The sequence below is a fragment of the Giardia intestinalis genome, chromosome 4 (assembly GCF_000002435.2).
Source record: "Giardia intestinalis strain WB C6 chromosome 4, whole genome shotgun sequence".
Taxonomy (NCBI): domain Eukaryota; phylum Fornicata; order Diplomonadida; family Hexamitidae; genus Giardia; species Giardia duodenalis.
Window position 1 is genome coordinate 2,317,633 of NC_051859.1, and position 24,358 is coordinate 2,341,990.

Below are 24,358 nucleotides of genomic sequence, written 5' to 3' on the forward strand. Positions count from 1 at the left end.
AGGCGAGGGCCCCAGCAGCACACCACTGGAAGCAACCGGTGGGTGGAGTAAATCATCATCATCATCATGTGTCAGTCACACGGATTGGCTGAATATATCGCGATTCTGTTCCTATCAATCTACCAGATTGGTTAATGTTCGGCAGTTTTATATTCGCGGGCCTAGCCATCCAGATTGCATGGGCAGAAAAAGTAGCAGAACGTGCGCGGGAAGCTCACTGCGCGAATAACGCCAATTGTGCAGCAAACGCATGCAACGTTCTGATCGGTGGTAAATTGTATTGCTCTCAATGTAACACAGGATTTGTTCCTATCAATGGAAAATGTGTAGGCAAAGATGATGTAACAGATAAATGTACAGCTGCCGATGGAAATACTGCATCTGATGAGACCTGTGCAAAGTGCGCTGGTCAGACTTTTATGTACAAGGGCGGGTGTTACGAACAAGCTATTGAGCCTGGCAATGTGATGTGTGGAGGAGCAGCTGGTGGTAAGTGCACACAGGCTACGGAAGGATACTTTCTACCGCCGGGCGCTGATAATGCGCACGACTCGGTTGTTTCGTGCGGAGATTCGATAGGCGTGACGCTTACTGGCAATAAGAAGTACACGGGCGTGGATGGGTGCACTGCCTGTGACGGATTACAATTAACGGTAGAGGCCAGTGGAGTTGCTAAGTGTACTGCGTGCGGCCCTGATGCGCAGCAAACCGCGAGGATTGTTAAGACGGACGGCGACGTGACGTCGTGTGTGACGGAACATGAGTGCACGAGTACTGCAGGCTTCTTCGTCGATGCAACAGGCAGTAAAAAATGCACCAAGTGCGCTGAGACATGCAAGACCTGTGAGACCGAGGCTACGAAGTGCACCTCTTGCAATGAGGACAAGCCGTACCTAAAGAAGGCGCAGTCACAGGATCAGGCAGGCGAGTGCGTGACTGAGGAAGCGTGCACGAGTGGAAACACCCACTACGCCGACGATGAGGAGCCGAAGACGTGCAAGCCGTGCACGGCAGGAACGTTTGAGAACTGCAAAACATGCACCAAAAGTGACACCTCCGTTACCTGCACAGCGTGTAAGGAAAATATGGTATTTGGACTCGGAAAGAAGTCGTGCATTAGTAGCTGCCCTGATAACTCAGAAGCCAAGACCGAGAATACTTGCACGTGCAATGATGGATTTAAACTTGACGAAGAAGAAACACAATGCGTGCCAAATGATTCCCCTTCAAATCCATGCAGTACTCAGGATTGTAAGGCATGCAGTGGTGCACAAACAAACAAAGAGATCTGCACCGAATGTCTGTCCAACAAGTATCTGACGCCAACAAACCAGTGCATAGACCACTGCGAATATATTCTAGGCTACTACAGTAGCACAGAGGGCAACAAGAGGGTCTGCAAGAAGTGCGAGGTCGCCAACTGTCTCGCGTGCAGTGAAAATGGCGGGTGCGGTCTCTGTAAGGACGGCTTCTACGGCGAAGCGTGCTCCCCTTGCGATTCCAGCTGTAAGACATGTAGCGGAAATACTGCCAATGATTGCACAAGCTGTAAGTCTGGAAGCGCGCTCACCTACGGATCCACAGGAAACACTGGCACATGTGGGGCCGAGTGCGCGGCGGGCACAGGCACAGGCAAGTGCAGGGAGTGCGGTCTGACTGTTGAGGGGACAAAATACTGCTCTGTCTGTAGTCAAAACAACGAGTATCCCCAGAACGGCGTCTGTGCTGTTAAAACCAGTCGCACAGATAAGTGCAAAGATGGAAGCATTACTGGTGGCGTGTGCAATGTCTGCGCAGACGGCTTCTTCAAGATGAACGGCGGCTGCTACTCCACCAGCCAGCTTCCGGGGTCGACAGTGTGCTTGAGTGCGCAGAGTACAGGCGGAACCTGCAAGACTCCGGAAGAAGGATTTAGCCTGACAGGCGAGAGCCTTGTGGCTTGCTACACTGGGTGCGCTGAGTGCACCACCACTAGGGACTGTTCTAGGTGCATGGACGGATATGTGAAGGTCGGCAGTGCCTGCACGAAATGCCACGAAAGTTGCTACACCTGCGAAGCCGATGCTACTACATGCAAGGTATGTACTCCTGGATATTACAAGGAGAGTAGTAGTAATGGGCCGTGCAGAAAGTGCTCCGAGGGGCTGGCTGGATGCAGGCAGTGCGCGACACCTGTTAACGGCAAGTTCATATGTTTCGAAACGGATGATAATACCGGCGACAATACTGGCGGAAGCACGAATAAGAGCGGGCTCTCCACGGGGGCCATCGCGGGCATCTCCGTCGCAGTCATCGTCGTCGTTGGGGGCCTCGTGGGCTTCCTCTGCTGGTGGTTCATATGTAGGGGCAAGGCGTGACTTAGATAGTAAACGCGTCCATCGTTATACAATCTACTCTACTCTTACGAGGTCCTGCTGGGGGACAGGGAAGAGCCGCCATGCCCTGCACCTGACTACTGCCCGAGTGACCATCGTGGGGGACACAGCGATCGTGATGCTCGTGAAGTGGTACGATGCCGGCTCTGGGATCACGCCGCCATCCAGGCAGATGCGTACCATGAAAGGTCTCTTGTTGCCACCGTCCAGAGGCTCGCAGGACTGCGGGGCTCAGGCAGCCTCTGTCCCATGAGCGAGACTGGCCTCGCTCGGCGCCTCCAGCACTCTGCAGCTCTGCGTCCTGCCGACCGCCGTGTGCCGACTGACAGTAGTGGGCACTGCATCGCGCAGACACGCAGTCGTCAGCCACTGTTCCGGGTTCCAGCGCCCCTTCTTCTGTGATCACGTCTGCCTGGCTGGGGTCGTCCCTCCATCCAGAAGCCCGTCCTCTGCAGCCTCTCAGGGGGGGCGCTAAGAGTTGCTTGTCCAACCCGGGGCATCATAGCGTTCATACTTCGGCTGGACAAGTATCGCGGGCCGTCCTCGTTCACTCTCTGGGCCAGGACGCCAGGTCTACCCGGGCCCCTGCCTGTCGGCGCTCACTTTCGCAGGCATGCCATATATCTGACAGGCCTGTCTCGCGCGGATGGGGGCACCTTGGTCTGGCTCATCTAAGAGTGGTCCTTCGGTTTGACACGACCCTGCATAGCACGTAACCTCTGCAGAGAACGCCCCGCCTGATGACTGCGTGTAGCCTCAGGCAGGTGCATCCTCCTTCCGCACGACTGGAGCCCGCTGTCCGCTCTTCGCTGCCGCCTGTTTGCAGCTAGGTCATGCCAGAGAGTTGCATGCAGAAGCCTTCCTCACCCAATCGTAAGCTTGTGCGATCCAGCACGTCTTGCTTAAAGAGACAAGAGATCACCCTTCCCTTGAAGACAGCCGTGCCGCTATCAAGACCCGGTTCCGTTCATGCCTGGTTCCATGTGCTTGCCGTCCTTAAGCAGACAGCCCGTGCGCAGGGGGCTATGTTCCCCGCATTGTAGGGCATCAGAAGGTGAGGCATCTTCCTTGCGTCGCATGAATCGCACTGGCCGCCTGTCTTTCCGCACAGTGTTCAAGGCCGGATGCATCGTGGTTGAAGTGCATGCAGTCTTCCCGCGCCACAAAAGGAGGGGTGCAGCATGGTTCGGGGCCGCACTCTGGGGCGTCGCTGTTTCATCCTGGAGTAGAGCGCGGGCTCCCTCGTCTGTGGAAGTCTGCTGCCATAATAACCTGCGCTCCCGTCTATGCAGCTGCTCCGCCTCGGCTGGCTTCTAGCCTCGCCCCTCTGTCCGCGACAGGGCCCTGACCTGATGTCATGTTCAGAGGCAATGCCTGGTCTGCCCGGATGTAGCAGGACCCTTAGCCCCGTACCACCATCGCCTGGGTCCATCCGAGGCGCGGGAGGCTGGCGATTCTCATGCCTGGATCCTCATCCCTAGTGACGGGCTGATCGGTGTCTCTCTGGACCGGCATGCGCAGCGATTCGAGATCTGCGAGGCAGCCATCTATCTCTGCTCGAGCACCGGCTTTGGCCACTCTCAAAGGGGCCGTGGCTTGTAAGCATGGGCTCAGCATCCTTACCAGGAGCAGGTGCACAGACAGCAGGAGGGTAATAAAGCCTTCCTCAGCACGTCGCTGGCATCCTGCACGTCCACTCTGTGTCACAAGGGCGTACAGTAGCCACTCATCGCAGCTGTGTTCGCGCTTGGCGGCCTAGGAGGCCCTGTGGTCCACCGGGCAAGCCGCTGGCGAAGAAGCAGCGGACGTCCCTTTGCCACTGCACCTAGGGAGCCCTCAAGATGCTTTTTCTGTGACGCTCCCGGCTGGCTCCAGACAAATCGCGGGAACCTCGCGCCTTCTGGACACTGTCTCCCCACTTCGGAGAGGCGCAAAAGCCACCGCTCGGCCGCCACTTGCGCCGGTTCTGTTAGCTGCTACGCGCCTGCACTGTGCAATAGGATACCCTGCCTTCGGTGACCCGGGGCGGCCTCCAGGGACCGGAGACTGTTCGCATGGCGCCGGCACTCTCGCTTGGGCCTGACAGTGACGTCCCGCTTCTCCCTACGAGACGGCGCTCCGCTGAACGAGCAGCTCTGCTGGCGGTCCAGAGGATTTGCTTGCTGGCTGTACAGGGCACAAATTAGGCCGCAGAGTTTTGCTTTATCAGCCTGCCCCTTGCGGAATTATAGATCGAGCAGCCCCTAGGCCACTGCGGTGACGCAGCTTTACTGCTGCAAACAGATTGGCAGTTGTATAAAGGTGTGCCTGTAGAGAAGCCCGTTAGTACCCTGCAGTCGCGTTGAAAGAACCTCCACTATCCCTCGATGATCCATCCTCTAGCTCAAGAGCTGTGGCGCCACATAAGGAATCGCATTCAAAAGGATTATGAAAATCATAGTTATCAGAATACTAGTAACCGTAGCAATCGTAAACGTCATGATCGTCAGGAGCATGATAATCGTGGTCATAGGAGTCGAGTAATCATAGTCGTCATAGTCGACAATAGTCGCCACCGGTCTTGCCATTGTTGCCATCGTCGGCATACCCTCCAGCTATGGGGGTGATTTCTATGTCCTCCTCCCCCATAAGAAGCTTCGCACACTCTGGCTTATCTAGATATGTTGCCCACGCGAGAGCAGACCAGCCACTGGCGTCCTGCACACATGCCTCCTTCTCCAAGAGGAAGGGTATGCACAAGGCACTGCCGTTGGCCGCCGCATGCACAAGAGCAGTCGCGCCTCTTATGCCTGTCATACATGCTTCCCTCTCTAGCAAGCTTAACGCATTCCGGATGGCGATACCGTGCTGCTATCATGAGCGCCGTCAATCATCGTCATCCCTCATGCCGTCCTCGTGCTTCACCAGAAGCCTCACTGCCTCTGCGTCTCCTCTGTCCGCAGCCCTCATGAGCGCCGTGACCCGGCCTTATCCGTAAGGTCAAGGAGCTCCAGCATCGGCCCCTGTCCGGCCTTGACGGCAGGAGTGTACACCGCGTCGCCGCCTCGTTCTTCTTGTCCTTTTCACCAAGGTGCTTCTGTGCCGTCTTGAGATCTCCAGTAACGGCAGCGCGCATCAGCCGGGTCCACGAGGAGTCCTTCGCAGGGACCCGGAAGGATAGGGACCTCGTGCCGCTCGCTGCAACCTGGTCGGTCGATTCGATGGAAGCCCCGTGCCCGTCTGCAGTGTGCTGCTCCCGCCCTTTGGTGGAACGGCCCGATGGATGCGCCAATGCCTCTGATATGCTGAGCGGCATCTTCGGGCCCTGCCTCGAAAGGACAGACTCGGCACTGGCCGCAGAGACTCGCCCGTGCTTGCCAACTCGCCGGCCTGGAGATCCGGGCCCACAGCAGACGTCCCGCACGCAGAAGCAGGCTGGCGAGCTTGGTGGCTGTTGGTCACCACTCGGGGTCTGAGGCAAAGACCCTCCCGAGGACATCCCACACGAGATCCTTCACAACAAGGCCCAGATTCGGCTTCCATCCGGCGACAAAGGGGCCTTTGCGTCTTACCCGTCCAGGAAGCTCGGCCCCTTCAAAGTGGCAGGCTCGCATGCGATAGCACCAAGGGCCCAGAGATCGGAGGCCGCGCCATCTGAGGGCTTCAGGATCCGTGTACGCGGGGCCCTCTGCCTCCGCACTGCCACTGTGCAGAGCGTTTCTGTGGACGCGAAGTCTGCGAGCACGACGCGCTGTTCGTCCTGTCTAATGAGGGCGTCGGCGGGCGTGAGGCTCTAGTGGACGATTCCCTGGCAGGGCGCTCCGCTGGCGTCCTCCCAGCAGACGTCATGGAGGTAGGTAAGCCCGGTAGAAAGCTGCTCCATGATGGACAACACCAGGCCCTCAGCGACCGGCTCGTCGGCCTGCATGTGCTCAAGGAGGAGTTGTCCTAGACTTCTGTGGCCGCGGTCCATGGTTGTGTAGACAAAGCAGCTCGTTCTGATTACCCGGTGGTATCTGAGGACGCTCGGGTGCGAAACCCTGGTGAAAGCGTGCGTCCGGAGTTCGAGACCACCCAGGGCTCTTGCGCCCAGATCGTCGCATATGCCCGCAAAGCCCCTGGAGACTGAACTCGGGGACGCGAGGGCCCTCGGGGCTTCTAGGGGAGGGAGCCTTCCCGCGCTCGTGGAACCCCCTGCAGTGCTCCTCGCAGCCGAGCGAGCATCTCTGGGCAGGCATCGCTCGACTCCGCCTCTAGCCGGCAGACTAGCGCCTCTGGCAAACACGCTCTAGTTCTGCCACTCCAACCCCCACTGCCTTGTTCAGACAGACGAGGAGCCGCATGCCAACCGCGAGCAGGAAGATCCGGCCAGTGACGTGGCAAGGCGCAATGTCTGTCGGTATGCGTCTCCTAGCACTGCACAAGAGGCGCGCTGTGGTCCATGAGCAGAAGGACGGGTCGAGCGGGAAGGCAAACCAGGGCTGGACCTCTTCCTCGGCACCAACGCATGGGAGCTGTCCGCCGGCATCCATGAGTGCGTACTCTAACTCCAAGATAGAGGCATACGGGGAGCACACCCTTGATAGTGGGACGGACACCCGCTCCACGAGATGACAAGAAAGTATCCGGTGAGCTTCGGGCCATCCCGAGGTTCATGGCGTATGCAATCTTCGTCATAGAGTACCAAGGCCCTAGGCTACGTGGCCAAGATCACTGCTTTCCACTCCATACAGAAGTTGGCCCCAAGGGGGCTGAGTGAGAGAAAGGAGAAGCCCAGACGGTGTCGCAAGAGCAAGGTCACGACGCTCAGAGCGAGGAGGCGCGACACCCCTCCCCTCCCCAGAATCGGGCGGCCTCCAGGCTCTCGGGGTCAACCGCGCAGGGCGGGGGAGAGGCCCCAGCGGGCCTGCTCGGGCAGCGGGTGGCAAGCAAATTCTACAAAGATTTACTTCTAAGAACGTAAAGGATTAGATCTTGTATTCTTGACATCCCAATATGATTCCTTCTTCAGCTGCCTGTCTTACATCGTCTGCCTTTCCAAAAACAACAGTTTGACCAGAGATAACGGCTTCAAATGAAACAGCAGCACTCTTAAGGTCATTAATGGTCATGCGACGAATTTGGCCAACAGCTCTTCTGTAATCGTTAACACTGTTGCCTTCTAACCAGTAGTCAACGGCCTGGGTAAAGCGAACTAACGGGGCCAAATCCATTTGGCGCTTACCGACGGCGCCTATTTTGAAGAAAAGAAGCTCTTCAGCAGTTAAGGTAAGGCGGTCGATATATTCTTTAATCTCATCAAACACCTTCTTTGTTTCTACCAATTGAGGATCTAAGTATGTTGTTAGATAGGACCAGCGTGATCTGGATAAAATAAAGAAGCAGCCACAAGCTCCATTTTCTATTCGTATCTTTTTTGCAAGATAATCGTAAGTGATGATATGCAAAAGCAATAATTCCGCACCAGTCAGCTCTGTCAACGGAAGCCGGCCACTTCGAGCAACATAATTAACGTTGACGGGAGCCGCCACAGAGAGCATCCTATGCTGTATGTCTTGTTCCATTTTGAGGAAGCGCTGAGAGTCCTTTTCTGGGGGGCACAAGTCCTTCTTATGCAACTTGACCGGGGTAGTTAGAAAGTGCGCGGCATGTTCAGTTATTGGGAATATGTCTGGCTTCATATTCCACTTGTTTATATCGTAAGTATGTGTTGAGTATTTGTCGTGTATAATAGCTTGAAGCTTTTGAACTATTAGCAGCCCATTAATAATTTTATCTACCACGGCTTGCGTATTGCTGGTGATAATGCGCTTATTCATGAAGGGTTCAAGTTCAGGGACATTTAAGCCAATACAAACAGCAATCGATGTGTGCCTTTGCAGAAGCCTTGCATACATGTTCTTCAGCTTCCTTGACATAACAATAGCTATCTTCAAATCATCATCGGTCAATGTGTATACATTATGCTTGATGCATTCCTCATCAAAATCAAGTCCGTTGGCGGAGGAAATTTCGGAGTCAGCCGGGGGCTCCAGCAAAGTCTTCTTCAGGTATTCCAGATAATTGATCCCATTAACATACTCATCATAGATGGCCCCGATACTCCCAGATAGTGCCATGGCACGCGTGTAAGCGATGTAGTAGCCCATTTTCTGTAAGAAGTGGCTCTCCATTTGCTCCTTATGGCTGTGAAGTATCTTGAATACTAGCTCCAGATTGCCCAATCCAACCATTGACTTTTGCCAGATTTCGCTGAGTATAAGGTGAAGGGCCTGATCCGTTTTGCTTTCTAAGAATGAAGCATCTATCCTTATATAGGCACGTGGGTATGTTTCTGACGCATTCAGTGTGTGTACGGTTGAATAACGATACTCCATAGAGACGCGGAACTTTCCTAGGACATTGCTAATTGCTAGCTGCAGCTGCTCCGGAGATTCATAGTTCTCTGTACTGACATTTCCGAGCATCGCACCTGCTAAGAAAGAGATCAAAGGCGCCTCTTCAAAGGTCACCAGTTCAGAGACGTCAATAAACATACTAAAGTGAACAATTCCATTTCCCAGACTTCCTGTATTATACACGTTTATGGGGACATCATTAAGGTGAACTCCTGGGCTATTGTGTTTGGAAAGCGATCGAGAAAATATGCGTAGCTGCAAGTAGTCATCTTCAAGAGAGACTAGGTCTGCTTCCGAGACCTGAGGAAACTCCCTGAGCACCTTCTCGTCGACTTCATTAGAGCGATTGAGTACAGCCAGTGTTTGTGCAACTAAGCCGTTTATCTCCTTCTCTGACATCATACTCTTTTTGTCCTGGAGCTCTCTTTGCTTGGCTTCTGCTATGTCCTCAGCAAGACCTGGTGTTGGGGTCAAAATAGCATCCTTCCAGGCTTTGTTGTCAATGTAGTATCTTCTAAGGAGTTCGCGCATATATACACTTATGGTACCCTCTGCTATTTTCTCTCGTAACTCTAGGAATGCCCCTTCAAACAGTAACTCTTCTTCTGGGGTCACATTGTAGAACCAAGAGCCGAAAAGTGAGGTCAGAACCTTGACGCCATAGTTAGTCTGATGCTCACGAAGCTCAAACTCAAGTCTGTCCATCTCTGACGAGATTCGGGTTGGAGAAAGATAAAACATATAGTCGGAAAGCGGATCCTGCTCTGTTCGCGTACTATTCTCATTCTCCAAAAGAAGGAAGACACGATCAAGCTCTCTGCGCAGACGACTAGTGGAATCTTCATCATATTCGCACCCGTGAAGACAAATATATGTGTATCCTTGGCAGTTAGTATCATCAGTCTCCACAGATAGTTCTGAAATAAGGCCCAACTTCTGTAGATGAGCAAGGACAGGAGAGGAAGTGGCACCAAATAAAATTCCAGAAAGGGTGTCAAGCGCTAAGCGCTCTGTTCGCGTGACTTCGTTAATGTTGAAAGTACGCCACATACGTACCAAATAGCCTTGTCGAAAGCCTACTTGAGATTCCTTTGCGATAGGGTAAGAGAGGCGCAATGGTTCTATGCACGCGTTGATGGGTAAAGCGCCTGCTAAAATAGGGGCCTTTTTAACAATGTAAGGAGCCAGCTCTTCGCTGCTCATAGATTCTAGAGGCTGCAGATATCTATCATATATCAGTGAGAGCTCCTTCTCTAATGGGAGAGTAGAATGGTAGGCTATACGACCGTTTGCCATGGTATAGTGAGTGCTGTGGTACTCGACAAGATCATCCGGCTCTAAGGTGACGATGTGATCAGGGTGTCCAATAGATGTATACATGAGACTGCCTCCATCGAATAGAGCCTGCTTAAGAGCGTGCACAGCGATGTGGATGGGCTCTGAGAAGGCCACTGTTAGCTCATTAAGGATGGCGCCTCGCAGCTCCAGCTCTGACGTATTGCTCATAAGGTGCATGGACCACGCTTCCTGGTGAAAGACTCGCTTGTCGTGAAGGAGTGCAGGACAGAACACCGCGTCGAGATAGATGGCCATTATATTCAGATAGTCCTTTTCACAACGCGACGCAAAGGGATAAAGAGTAAATGTGTCGTAGGTTCCAGCGTTAAGGTACGTTTTAAGAGATCCTTGTAACAGCTGGCCAAATGGATCTGGAAGAGGATAACGGTCGGAACCACAAAGAACAGAACGGCTGAGAATGTGCGGAAGGCCTGTATCAGAGGTTGGAGGAGTGCAAAAGCCAATCGAAGCACTGAATTCCGGGTAACTTGCCTGAAGCGGGGTCAATTTGATCGCTCGAAAACCAGTAAGCTTGTGCTCTAGTTCGATCAAGGAGCAATCTATCTCTGGTATCTGTTCAACCGTGCGAACGACGGTGAAGCCCGAAATGACACTTCCTATTGGCGGAGGCATCTCTCACTTTTTATAAATTAAAAATATCGCGTCTTGTGGCGTTCTTTGCAGCTTGGTTGCCCCGGACTTTGAGGGAGTCACCAACAAAGAGACCGCAAGCATCAGCCAGCGTACCACGGGGAATACTTAAGAGTTTAAGATTTCAACCATGGCATCCTTAGCCACATCCCAGTTTATATTTCATGATGACACAATAGACATCCTTGTGGGCAACAGGGTTGTTAACAATGTGCAGCTTACAAACTCTTGCATCTTGGCGCTGCACAGAATAGGAAGATTTGATGTGCCTCAAGTCTTTGCCGTCTATATCAGTAGTGAAGAGCCAGGCCTTCATTCTATCCTTTTCCGTCTGTCGACGATTAAGGATGTTGCCACACTTGTCCCGCTGATGCGTATTGATATTAGCTCCATAATGTCAAATTGTCCGGGATTGACTGTGTCCCACCTTTTTCCAGAGCATACTAAGATTCTTTTGTACCTTCGAGAAGAGCACATTTGCATCCAGTTTTCTCCGTCTTGTATCATTTACGCAAACATGCGACTTTCGCACCGTGTGGATACTGGCGGTGTGTACCGCTTTGTGCTTCCTTCGACTGCCTCATGCATGCTGAACATACCGAATCCAGAACACATTACATCCATGGATGCTAACGAGTACCTGTACGCATGTGTAGGAAATGCGCTTTTACGGACCAAGACTCCTATAAATCTTCACATACTAAGCAGGCGACAGACGCCAATGATGTTTAAGAGGGTTGCAACACTATCCACTTCTGGAGAGTATGTTTGTCTCAATTGTAGTATACTTTCTGACTCTACCCTTTCCGAAATCGACACTCACAGACCGGGTTACAAGCATGCTCCTACATTGTTAAAAAGGCCCATAGATATTGCTCCTTTATCACAAAAGTTTTCTCAGCAACTTCAGTCTGCTTACCCTCCTCTTCCGTCTACCTTGTTGACTCACAAGTGGCAAAAAGAGATCTCTACTGCATCTCATCTCTCTACTAACAGTACCACTTTTATTAAGCACTATATCATGAATATCTCGGGTAGTAGTCAGACTCCTGTGTTTCTCATCGGAACTCTGGTTCATGACACAACAGGGTGTTTCTCTTTCTTCTCAATTAATATCTACACACTCTCTCAGGTGCCAATGAGCGACTGGAAACGGTACACAAAAAATGAGATGACTTCTGCATCTATGTTTAGACTGTGCAAGACAGTTGGAAGAATCAATTTGGATGAGCTGTGTACGTACAGGTTTCCTCTTGCCACGGAAACGGAAATGAAGCCTCAGCAACTAGGCGGTCCGTCGTTGTGTCATACTAAGACATACTTAGATAACTTCACCATCTCTCCATTGCGAGCTATCAACAATTCTTTCTTTTTCTCTATGAGCTTCATGGCCCGATATACCGATACAGACGCATTCCGTTTTTTCTATGCTTTCCAGGTTAACTGCGAATCTGCAAACATCCGCCTGGTGATGAAGCAGATCTACTTGTCTGTGCCTCGAGCCCCCGACTGCAATGAGTTTGCACTTACTGAGCAAACGATTATCAATAACACAATTGCAGGGGTACATCTGGTCTCCTTTATATCGGATAAATCGGAGAATCTCCTATACATTCACGATAACACAAAGGTGTACTTCCTTATGATGTTTAACGAGAAAATCAAGTTTGTGTCCGGTAGGGATCTCACCCTCTTCATCTATTCGTATGCAAATAACGAGCGCGATGTCTTTAATATTTACAACTTAGAGCTTTCTGAGAATTGTGCATCCCTTCCGGCGGATGGCTTAGAGGCGCAGGAACATGGAGGACTGTTTGAGGCTGTAAGCTATAAGTATGTGTCTAAATATAGTGTCGGGCTGGCTGCTACATTCTTGCGCCTGGTTGGCTTTGGAAAGAATCTGATGATGATACAAGGGATTGCAGGAGCTGCTATGCCTTATGGAAACAAGACCGACAAATTAGATGGAGAACTAATTAAGATAACTATATTTTCTGAAAAAGACGGGAACTATTTGTCTTCCTTCAAGTACTTAGTCCTTCCACACACATCTCGTGACTCTTCTGAAGCGTCTCTAAAGCACGCACTATTTACTAGCTTTGAGAGGTATGGGCAGCTATACATTGCTTTCTGCACTGAGTATGCTGCCGACAACAGAGTTCAAATGACCGGTGACACGCTCAAGGTGGATAGTCTTGCACGAATAGCTTCCACAGCATCGATCACTAGAACATCCTCTATCACGACCATAGGGTCAGACCACTCCACTGAGTCTCTCCTTACTATACCGTCCGATCTTTCCGACGCGTCTGTGAAAACATCCTCTGGCTTAAAGAACCCGGAGCCTCTTCCTGGCTTCCCGTGCCCGAACATAGATACCCATTTGGATCAGCACACTCGGAGCACATTCATGATTCGAGACTTTAACTTGCTGACCATTGTGTTTACTATGTCTGGAAGATATCTTTACTCCACAGGTTTCCAAGACTTAGAATACGATGCTCTTCCTTCGACGGAGAAGGTTACAAGTGATCCGTCTGATGACCCTCAAACGAGTTTCTTTTCTAGCGGGGTGACACAATTTCGCTGTCTATTGCGCAGATCAAATTTAATTCCTCATCGTTTGTTCTATGTTCTTCCAAATGACTGCTTGCGATTATCTTTTATTACCCCATATGAGCTGCGTGCCCCACTGCAGCGCCACAAGATACATGTAGAGCGCTTCTTTTTGCCATTTCTTTCAATTGCCACATGCTTCCTTTCCTCTGCGCCAAGCATTCTCAGAACATACACTGCTCACCTGCACACAACGCTTTTTAGGCGCTTTATTACAAATGTGCTGACATCCAGCCACTACCTCTTCAACATTACTCTCCGGGACAAGCTGGAACCAGATACTATCATGAAGTACGCCTTCTTCAACCTTTACGATGTTTCTGTTTCGATAAGTGAGTTCACCTCTATTTTACTCTTATCTACTTCTCAACATTATGACTATGACTCTCATCTTACAAATTACATCGTAACAAAATTATTGATGTCTAAGGATCTTCCAAGAGATAGACTTCTCCCTTACCTAGTCACCGGCGTTCTCTGCTTAACAAAGCAGCTTGGGCCAAAAGGCTCAGATAGTATATCTCAGGATCTGGCGTATGATCTGCCCAATTGGTTGGAAACCTACCTTTCTGCTGATCATGTCGCTGTTGATTATACATTGCTGGCTGCCCACTCTGGGTCTGTGCCTCGTATTTTCTTACCGGAAGCACATGCTTTCAAAACAGGCCTGCTCAGAGTTCTCCCGTCTGTCTATCTTAGGGGACTCTTTATCGCCATTGGTGACACAGAGTACCGCTTATCAAAAGTGCCGAATTCAGTGGTCACCTTCTACTATGTAATAACCAATCGACTTGTTGTACTTGCAAACCTTTATCTGCGTGCACAGAATACCAAAGTAGCCACTTTCCTTAAATCCCACACGTACAACGGAGAAGACAGCGCGAGATCGTTTGAGGTCGCCAGGAAAAACGCATTTGTATTACTGACGAAGTGCGATTATTATATGGCAGCAGCATGGTTCGTCTTGGCGGCCGATTTTGAACACATGGTTACTGTTCTTGTTGATAAGCGCTACATGGCCAACATAGATCTTGGGCTGGCAGTTTTCAGGTATCTGCGAGACACCATGTCTGATTCACTTGTTAAACTGACCCAACTATCTTCGACATTCGTCATCACACCTGATCATCTTACATCGATGGAAAGAGTTCTTTTTAACTCCACAATCAAGGAGTATGTTGTCACAGAAGATACAGAGGACACTGGGAGCCTATCTCCGCAAAAGCATACAGTTATCAATCTGGAAAAGTCTGAGATATCAAGGTTGTCGTACAAGATGTCATCAAGCAGAATTCACAAAAACATCACTGATTTTACCTCTCACTGTATGGCAGCATACGATATAATCTACTATTACTTTGTTCTAAGTCAATACGAAGACAGCAGCGAATTTCTTGCTGCAGTTATTACAGATGTTGTTGCTGCGATCATCTCGTTTACGCAGCACACAACTCTAGAAAATGGTACACCAGCGGATATGCACGAGGCTATCTCTGTGGTACTGCATGTACTTCACAACTTCATATTCCTTTGCGTCCATTACAAAATGACAAACGAGATCCGGAGCATCTTGAACGCACTATATCGACTTTACTCATGTAACATGTTTGGGCCCATTGAGAAGTTGCGAATTCTTAATCTGTCCATGTATATTCTTGCTCTAAGCAGGCGCACATTTGCTGCAGTGGAGGGTCTAGGATCGTTCCTCCTACTTTCAGATGTCAAGGTCTCTCAGAGGCAGCTCTTTAACGCGTTTGAGCTCTCTTTCGTGTCACTGATCCACTTACACTCTAACACACTTTCAACGTCTCTGCTCTACAATGCGTTTCTTTATTTTCTAAACCCTAGCCGATATCTTGGCAGCAGCTACACATCTCGAATGAAGAAGCTAAGAGAGCAATGCGACATTGCAGCAGAAAAAGAGATAGCAGCCACCGGGAAGGATGAGTCTTCAGACAGTCAATCTGACCGCTTCAGACGCATACTATCTACGTTTGTGTTTTACCTTTGCTTGGGATTCTTCACTGGAGATGGGAAGAGAGCTGCTAACCTCATGTGGGAGAAATATCAGTCTGAGGTAGCAGAGCATATTTTGTTCACTCAATTGAAGCGACGCCCAAGCAGATTTGACATAGAAAATGCCCACCTAAAAGAGGAAAGAGTTATCAGACGCCGTCGCCTCTGTGCGGCAAGTGTGCCTGACGGCTATATTGATGACAATATCGAGCTTGATAATGACAACGACGAGAGTGACAGCAATAACAGTAGCTATAGCTATAGCGATGACGAAAGCTGTCATGAGCCTATAGAAGCAGACAGTGAGGAAGAGGTTATGATCAAGGAAAAGAGTCATGATAAAACTAGGGTCCATTTGAAGAATCGCCGCTGCCGGCTGCAGACACCAGAAGAGATTCAGCACCTGTGCAGAATTGTCCATGCGTATTTCAAAACTATCTTTGGTTTCACACAGTCTCCTCGTATCATAGATCATACTACTCAGATTCTAAACTCGTTTGAAGCAACTATTCTTCCTGTCGTCAACACCACTATTACAGCAGCTACGTCTAAGGAGATACACGATATGACCGACTCCTTACTTAACTTGATTTCAACCCTTTCAACAGGGGACGAGGCGTCTAAGCAGCTCTTGAATTCAGTGCACTCTGAGGCGCGCGTGTTGCAAAGCGAGTCTGAATATCAATCTATGGCGACATCGGATAGAGATAGCACGTCTATTATCCAGCAGTTGTTATTTAAGCGTCGTGAAAACCCCACCTCGGCTAGCTCGGATAGAGAGCTGCTTAAACAGCCAAAGCACAGAGAGAAGCGTGTGATAACGATCTCGGATATGGAGATGCATACGACCATGCTTTCAGATGCTATGAATGGTCCGTACGATACTCCAGGAGAAGATGACTATGATAGAACTGCGCGTACACCTTTTGCAAAGCATCCTGTTTTACGCCGCAGTCTTGGGTTTGTAATTGTAACAAAGAATAACACATTAATGATTGAACAATATGATACCCTACTAGAATTCTATTCATATCTAACACTGACCCCGGGCGGCTACACAAGGTATGTGCCAGCAGCCTTTAATTCTGCACTGGCTGCAACAGCCCATTCTATCTCATTGTCGCGTAAAGAGGCCTCGACTATGGGCTTTGAAATGCTCTCTGTTTTCCTTACTCACGGGAGCAATAGCTTGTCACATCTTGTGCGACATGGCTTGTCAGCAACTAAACGTGTAGAGCCGATGAACTTTGATTGCTTCCTTGCAACGCATGCTCAGAATTCGATTTCGGACGTTCGGATCTCCAATCTTTTTTACATTTTAATTGCACTACATGAATACACAATTAACAATGGGAGCATGCTTCTTTTTAGAAACACCATGCAGAGCAAGTATGGATTGCAGATTCACCTCAATCAACTTATGGAGAAGACAAGTAACTGCCCGTACAAGGATATCCTTCCTGCCTACCATGCCATCTTTAAAGAGATCCAGCGCAATGCACTCACCACGGATGAGGTCTCCTATCTGGAAATACTTGAGCACGCAGGCACCACCTTTGTGGAAAGATTACTGATAGCTAAGAAGCTCATTCTATTAGAGATTTACTATATTATCAGTAGGTACAAGACGGTTCCTACGAAAGAATCGCGCATCCATCATATGAGAGCAGCGCAGGACTCCGGTGGTGGGGCGCTAATCCCATCAACCCTGATAACCTTCCTCAAGAACCCGTTTGTATGTTTCCTAAACGGGCTTCTCAACCATATCTTCTACTCTCCGCGGTTGGCACTGAATGCTACACCAATTAGTGTGTTGCATAAGACACAGATTTCAGGAAGTCTTGCTGAGGACTTACTGCCCGTTTTAAAGGACACCCTCTTTTGGCAAACATACATAGCAAAAGATTGGAAGACAAGTTATGCGGCCAGCGAGCGGTTCTTTGACAGCAGACTTCTAAGATACTGCATTTTTCTCTCTAAGTACATCCTTCTTTACTTGTACCCCTCCTCTATCCTTGTGTTCTCCATCGTGCAGAATAACAATCCATCAAGCACTACCACAGTGGACGGGACAATGGTGTCTATAGATACCTTCGAGGAGTATGGTGCAACAGATGAAAGCGACAGCGGAACCTCTCTCGATGGGAGCTCTGATGTTCCACCAAGATTGGCACGACGAGGTCGCTTAAAGAGCCGGGGACGGAAGGATCATCAGACTAGGCGTATGTATGACCTCAGATTAGTGCTTGAATACACGAATGTTACTTCGTTTATCCAAACGTCTAAAAACACTTTCTATCTCCTTGTCAAGTCAAACTATATCATAGGTGTCACGTTACATAAGGACGGCGACGAGGTTGCAACTGTTTCAGCACCTATTTCCACAAACTTCGACTCGGAGAAGCTGATAGGTGGATTAGATACCATTAATGACTTAGGGGTTTTGTTTAGCAAATCTATGTACTCTGTGTTCTGCAAAGATGGTATCGTGGTTCCAGCAGTTCAAAATCGCAACATTAAGTTTGGCCTGACAGATGCATCGTTATCATTGAAAACTGCCACTATTCATGATATGGCACTATTCACCAACTTCCAGGCGTTGGCGCTAGTCTCCTATCTTGAGCATGGCTCTTCCGACAACACTCCACCCAAGCTAATTCTCGCCACGGTCAACCTTCTTAATTGCTCCATCATCGACGGCATTGAACTTGAAGAGGCATACGTCCATATTGTCTTGACTAAAGTGCGCGACATTCAAATTCTTCTGCTTTTTGGCGCGAAAGAGTACTGCATTCTGTGCAAGCATGTGGCAGGAGCAACAGACACTTATATCAAGGCGGAAGGTGGCCTTCTTCCTGAGGACGTGGGATCAGCACTGGTTCTTGCTGAGGCGCTTTGTGAGGGAAGCCGGGTCATCTACAGGCTTGTCTACGCCGTGGGACGGGGTGCCGTGAAGACCCACGTCATCACATATCATGTGAACGTTGTCTGAGATCTTCCGTTTACAAGAGTATTCATTGCTTACTCATCGAAGAAGCCCGCATAGGCCTGCTCCTCGATGCTACAGTCGTTTATGCCGCGGATCATGCGGAAGTAGCCGTCCTCGCCCCAGTCAGGACCCCAGGAGTTGCGGATGATCCAGTAGTCAACGCCGTCGTCGTCTGTGCCGTAGCCCACCATCTCGACTGCGTGGCCACCCTCCATGTATCCGTAGGTGTGCTGGTAGACGCCGCTCTCGTAGTACATGAAGTCGGAGTAGACCAAGAAGGCGACCTGGAGAGGGCCGCTCGTGGACAGGGCCTTCATCATGGCGGGTATGTCAAGCCCGTAATCCTTGTAAGACGTGGCGGTGGCCAAGTGAACCTTGCTCGATCCATCGGCGCACTTCGTCGGGCAGGTGCCACGGAGAGTTGTCGACCCGCTCTTGTAGGGGACGCACTCGTCGGTGGTCGTTCCAGTCTTGGTAAGGAACTTCCAGACATTCGGGAGCCAGCCCCCATTGCAAGCCATGTCGCCATGATCACAGGAGACCACGTACTGTGGGGAGTACTTGACAGGCTTCTTGTCGAGCCCAGCGACGCAGCGGCGATCACCAAAGGTGGCAACAGAGGAGAAGGCCCAGCAGGAGCCGCACCCGCCCTGGTCGACAACCTCGGGGATGCAGTGAGGATACTCCTCGCGGAAGTCAAAAGACTCAGGCACGTCGTCCTTATCGGTAAAAGTGCCACGGGGTGCGGCGCCCTTTGCGTTCTTAAGGAAGGAAACAGGCATAAGGAGACTCGAGATCTCGTCCTTCGTGAGCCCCTCGAAGCGCTTCGGGATGCCCGCCTTCCACCTGGGATTCAGGGACTTGATGTGGTTAAGCTCGGAGACCGTCAGGGCGGGCGCAGAGAAAGCTGCAGCGGCGAGGAGAAAGAGCTTCATTTTAAAATTGGAGGAAAAGCGTGGACCAAAAAAACAAAAAATGAAATCGCATTCAGAACAATACAGTCTGACACCCAGTAACACTAAAAAAACGTTTGACTGTTCGGATGATCACCGCAGAGAAGGTAGGGAAAACTCCGTCTGTGTAATAAAAGGGATCCAGGCGGCCTCTGTGAAGAGTTTGTTGCTATCTGCAGATGCGTATGCCGGAAAGACCAGATTGTATGTCACTCCCTGCTCGAGTCGAGATGCTGTTCTGATCTGGTCTCCCTGGACACTATAGCAACGGCTTTCTGCGACAATGGTTTTTTTGAAAAGACCCAGTAACAGTGTCACGTACACAAAGAGTTGCATATACGAGGCGTCGCTCGGGAATCTTGAGGGTATTGCTTCCAGATTATTGTTAGCAGCACTACAAACTGATTGAACAAGAGACGGTGGACTTTCGCCGCGTTCTAATGGAGCTGTCAGCTTTGTCCTTCCACAGCAATCTGTACTGTTATTAAAATTGCTCAGCATTGCCAGCACGAAGTGTAGGCTAGACAGGAAGTTTGGATCACGTTCTTCCAGCTCATTAGTCTTAGAGCTTGCGATTACGCTTGCAATATGGACCAGCGCGCATTGAACTTCGTTTCCCCACTTATTTAAGATAAAATAGGCCCCAAGTTGCATCGAGAGGATACTAAGTTCATCTGAGTCCTTGTTACTTCCTAATTGACGGTGCTTGCGATAGTTGTAAATGACTATCTCCTTTTCTGGAAGTAGAGTTGCGGGTAGAAAGTACAGAAGAAAGTAGAACATCTGCTTCTGCATCCAAACGTACGTATCGTTTGAGAGCGAAAGCATGAGGTCGTGTAGGGCGATATAAGGGTTGTCGGCCCCTGTCTGGAGACTCTGGATGCGTGCTTGGTTGTGGGCCATAACATCCCTTGTATGCTTAGCCAAGGCTTGTACCTCGAGCTGTACCTCCTCCAGACGCACCTCCTTGTAGTTAGTATCCTCTGCAATACCAAGTGAATTATCGCGATGTTCTAAATCGGATGTGTATTTCTCAACTAGTTGACGTAGGAGCGTCTCCAGTGGAATATCTAATAATGCTCTCATAACACTCTCTTCCCCTTTCTCCTTGATTGCTCCTGAGACTGAATGAGCAAAAGAGAGCTCTGAAGAAAAGGGTGGCAGGATGCTGTTAGCGCCATATGTATTCAATAGGTATGCCCGCAGTGACGGGTTCTTTGCGTCAGTTGTCGGCGAATAATAAGGACTGAGGAGTAGGTCTGCAATGTCATCACCATTGGTGTTGCTTGATAATTTCACCGGATGTTCCTCTTCGGTTGTATTGAAACTTTCTTTTTTCTCTTCTTGGCTGGTGGATTGCAACGCGAATAGACTGTGTCTCCCGGTCTCATCCTTGGGGTAAATATACTTTATCGACGAGTCTCGTATCTGTAGACCCAGTAGTTCCTTAGTGAAGTCGATTACAGTAGTTCCACCTGGTTCAGACCAGGGGCACAAGAGGAAAACTCCTGATAAGAACAATAGAGAGCCTTGCACGTCGACGCTGTTGAAGAACGGAGCAGGATGCTCTGTTAACGTGTCATGCTGCAGTGAGTAGTGGAGATACTCAGACTTGCGGCAGTTGCTCGCTTCCTGGGCAATAAGCACTATGGAATTCTCTGTGATGGCGACAGAGTTGCGAATGGGTAGGCCATGCAGGTGTGTGCTTTGAGCACTCATCACCATTCCACTTGGACCTAGATTGATCTTATGAAGGTTGGCCTGAAAGGCCGGTACGGATGCTCCATCACAGATAGGATGGTCCGTAAGGAAGTAAATAACCATTGCAGCATCATGCTTGAGAGAGGTTGGAGGGTCTTGTATGTCTGCCTTGTGAATGGAAGCGACGCATTTAAAACGTCCAGAATGGCCCCTTGGGGGAGGCGGAGGGGGCGGGCTTTTGTTGCTTATAAAATTTGGCGGGGTAGGTGGCAGAACTTGGAGCTTGATGAAGAAAGGTCTTTGTTGTTTACCAGGGTCAGTAGTCGGCTCCTGCATAGAACAGACATCCACCAATTGCATCGCAACATCCTGACCCTCTATAAGTCTATATGCTGTTTGTACCAGTCGCAGCTCATTGCAGTCTTTCCTGAAAAGAAAGATGAGATATTGACTAACACCTTCGACATCCACTAAATTGCATAGTCCCAGAGGCTTCATGATCTCCCTTAGCTCTGTGACGCACACTCTTGGCTGTATCATCAGAGAAACAGTGAGCCTTGCACTGATTATAAGCACTAGGTCTTTAGTGCTCACCACGAAGAGCCTCTCTCCCTGATGCGCCGGAATACATTCATACATAATTTCAACCCATGAAGAACCCTCTAGAACATCGATGCTTATCGCTGTGCCCCTATCATGTAATCTGTACGTGTCATTTTGATGATTAAATAGCATTTTTATCACAGACCTGCATGCACATAGAATGGCCGAATAAAGTCATAAGTTTACTAAAAGTTAGTCAGATCACGGCTCCTCCGAGTCTTGATACTCCAGCCCCTGGCCGTCTGGGATGAGCGTGGTATTTTGTTCACAGAATATTGCATCTTCCCGGTCCATCCTCTTACGAAGACGAATAAGAAGCACTACTGTAACAACGATGAGAATGAGTACAATAATGAAGACAATAACTCCTACTATGAGGCCTGTATTTGTCTGGCTGTTGCTCTTTGGGAAAACGCATATGTTGACGCCATTGAATAAGGACAACCGGTATCCAGCCACACACTCATAACATGTGGACCCGCTGGAGGAGCCTCTCTTCTCGATACAAAGACGACACCCTTCCGAGCACGGATTAATGGATGCATCCTCGGAATTGTAGTAGTATCCATCCATCGCCAGGTTGCATTGAGTCCCATTGTCGCAACTCAAACAGTTCTCCATGCACTGCTCTATTGTTTTAGATTCTGTGATATAAAACCCTTTTGCTGCTTTCTCGCATATAGACTTACCATCCTTTTTTTCCAGGCTGCAAATCTCACAGTTGGGATCGCACTGCTGGCAGATCATTGTGATTGGCGAGCTCGTTGTGTCGAGGGTCAGATAGAATCCTTGTGCACACACGGAGCAATGATATTCCCTTTCACATAACTCACAGTTGGCCAGGCATTTAACACATTGTGTTCCAGCGAGATAGTAACCTGGTGCACAGTTAGTACACTCAAAAGACGCAGTGCCTGTTTGCTTACATTCAGCGCAATTTTCGATACACGTAAGGCAGCTGGATACCCCGTTGCTCGTTGATAAGAAGTATCCTGGAGCACATGTGCCACAGGAAGTGGCGGAGCTGCAAATAGCACAGTTATCCATGCACTTTGCGCAAGTGTGTGTCTCAGAAACATAGTACCCAGTCTCGCAGCCCAAACATCGACCATCAGAAAGACACTTCAAACAGCGGTCTTGGCAAGAGAGACACTCTCCATTAAACAGGAACATCCCTGACTTACAATCCGTGCATGTTCTGGTATCTCCGACGCACTTAGCACATCCAAGTGTTATGCTCTCACAGAAAATGCACTGTGGTCCACCCTCGGGGCCAGGAGACGCATTAGAAGCGCAGATCAGACAGACACCTGTCGAATCGCAAACCTGGCAGCCAGGTATATGAGCACAGGAGATGCATGTATCCTGCTCCCCCGACGGGCTTGGGTTAAGGTAGTACCCTTCGTCACATGTTGTGCACTGGGGTGTACCATCATTCGTGCATTCTACACAATGTGCTATGCCACAACCCTTGATAACGCACTGCCCATTGACCAATGTTGCTATGTCCCTGCACTTAGAACACTTGTTGGAAAGAGGAGGACATTGAATACAGTTTTCCAAAGACACGCCAAGACATTTGTACGTGGTACACATATCACCGCTATATCCCGATAAACAAGAAGTACACTTACTCAAGGACTCACAACTGGCACAACCTAAAGGGCATTCAACACATGATTCATAGAAGATATTATCAAGCGTGTAACTCTTAAAGCGCCCACTGCTGCAAGAACCGCATGCATTGGGATCAATCTGGTCACAGCTGGCACAGCCCTCGAATAGGTTAAACCCACATTGCCGAACAACACAGTTCACGCCACTTAGTCCAGATTCGCAAGGTGTACAAATCCCGCTAGTGTTTGGTGCGTACCCATCAAAGCAAACGCCGCACTTTCCCGTCGTCCCACAAGACGTGCAGTGCTCCAATTTCTTGAGTCCGCACTTCAGAAGGGAGCACTCAGGCCCTAAACGCCCATCTGGACATGCCACGCATTTCCCCAAGCTCACCAAGACACCGTCAATCATTGTCTGTTCATAGACATCTAGCTTGTAGTCATCGTTGCACTCCCTACACATCATACTATTGTCAGGGCCGCAGACCTTACAGTCATAAATAGCAAAGCCGTTACACTGCTTTTGGCGGCAGTTGTTGCCACTGGTTCCCTCAGGACACGGCTCACACCTACCTTCGTCGGTCAACTGATAGTCCTCATCGCAAGTCTCACAGGAAGCTTGTATGCCCTTACATTTTGAGCAATAGGGGATTACAGTACTAGCACACAACCTATCTGCACAGTTCTTTCCCATTCTATCGTCTTCGCACGCAACGCATCGATCCCCTACTCGGTGGCTTCCAAGAGCACATGTCTTACAGCCGCTGCCATCTTCTGTGCACTCTTGGCAATTCGTCATTAGAATGTTGCACATGATATCTGCACAATTGTATCCCGTGGTGTTTGTCTTGCCAAGATCCTTTGTACAATCATAGCATGCAGAAAGATCTGGGTACTTAGGCCCATATCCATTATCACATGTTTTGCACAGAGATCCAGTCTTAGTACATGTCACACAGTGCTCAATTTCTTTTCCTCTACATGAAATTGACACATTTAGGCTTAGTGGCGGACTTGATGACAGATTGCTATCTTTAGCATCAGGGGTTTGCGAACAATAAAGTATAAAGAGACCAAAAAGCAGGGTGATAGAGGAACAGGGCATCTTCCAAAACCCAATAAC

General features: G+C 49.7%; 6 protein-coding genes across 6 annotated transcripts; 2 read left to right on the forward strand and 4 right to left on the reverse strand.

Annotated features, from left to right (window-relative positions):
• Nucleotides 1–134: 134 nt before the first annotated feature.
• GL50803_00d50229 (VSP) lies at nucleotides 135–2,357 on the forward strand (the record flags this gene model as incomplete). Its single annotated transcript, XM_038046457.1, has 1 exon — nucleotides 135–2,357. The coding sequence occupies one exon, from the start codon at nucleotides 135–137 to the stop codon at nucleotides 2,355–2,357; it is 2,223 nt and encodes a 740-aa protein (XP_037902096.1).
• Nucleotides 2,358–7,321: 4,964 nt separating this feature from the next.
• Nucleotides 7,322–10,723, reverse strand: GL50803_0093551 (Metalloprotease, insulinase family; the record flags this gene model as incomplete). Its single annotated transcript, XM_001704823.1, has 1 exon — nucleotides 7,322–10,723. The coding sequence occupies one exon, from the start codon at nucleotides 10,721–10,723 to the stop codon at nucleotides 7,322–7,324; it is 3,402 nt and encodes a 1,133-aa protein (XP_001704875.1).
• A 148-nt stretch (nucleotides 10,724–10,871) lies between these two features.
• Nucleotides 10,872–18,365, forward strand: GL50803_0093550 (uncharacterized protein; the record flags this gene model as incomplete). The annotated part of the gene is made up of 1 exon (XM_001704824.1): nucleotides 10,872–18,365. One exon carries the CDS (start codon nucleotides 10,872–10,874, stop codon nucleotides 18,363–18,365), a length of 7,494 nt encoding a protein of 2,497 aa, XP_001704876.1.
• A 29-nt stretch (nucleotides 18,366–18,394) lies between these two features.
• GL50803_0014019 (Cathepsin B) lies at nucleotides 18,395–19,297 on the reverse strand (the record flags this gene model as incomplete). The annotated part of the gene is made up of 1 exon (XM_001704825.1): nucleotides 18,395–19,297. The coding sequence occupies one exon, from the start codon at nucleotides 19,295–19,297 to the stop codon at nucleotides 18,395–18,397; it is 903 nt and encodes a 300-aa protein (XP_001704877.1).
• A 111-nt stretch (nucleotides 19,298–19,408) lies between these two features.
• On the reverse strand, nucleotides 19,409–21,751 carry GL50803_0014018 (uncharacterized protein; the record flags this gene model as incomplete). Its single annotated transcript, XM_038045737.1, has 1 exon — nucleotides 19,409–21,751. The coding sequence occupies one exon, from the start codon at nucleotides 21,749–21,751 to the stop codon at nucleotides 19,409–19,411; it is 2,343 nt and encodes a 780-aa protein (XP_037902097.1).
• Nucleotides 21,752–21,820: 69 nt separating this feature from the next.
• GL50803_0014017 (High cysteine membrane protein Group 2) lies at nucleotides 21,821–24,340 on the reverse strand (the record flags this gene model as incomplete). The annotated part of the gene is made up of 1 exon (XM_001704827.1): nucleotides 21,821–24,340. One exon carries the CDS (start codon nucleotides 24,338–24,340, stop codon nucleotides 21,821–21,823), a length of 2,520 nt encoding a protein of 839 aa, XP_001704879.1.
• Between the last annotated feature and the right edge of the window lie 18 nt (nucleotides 24,341–24,358).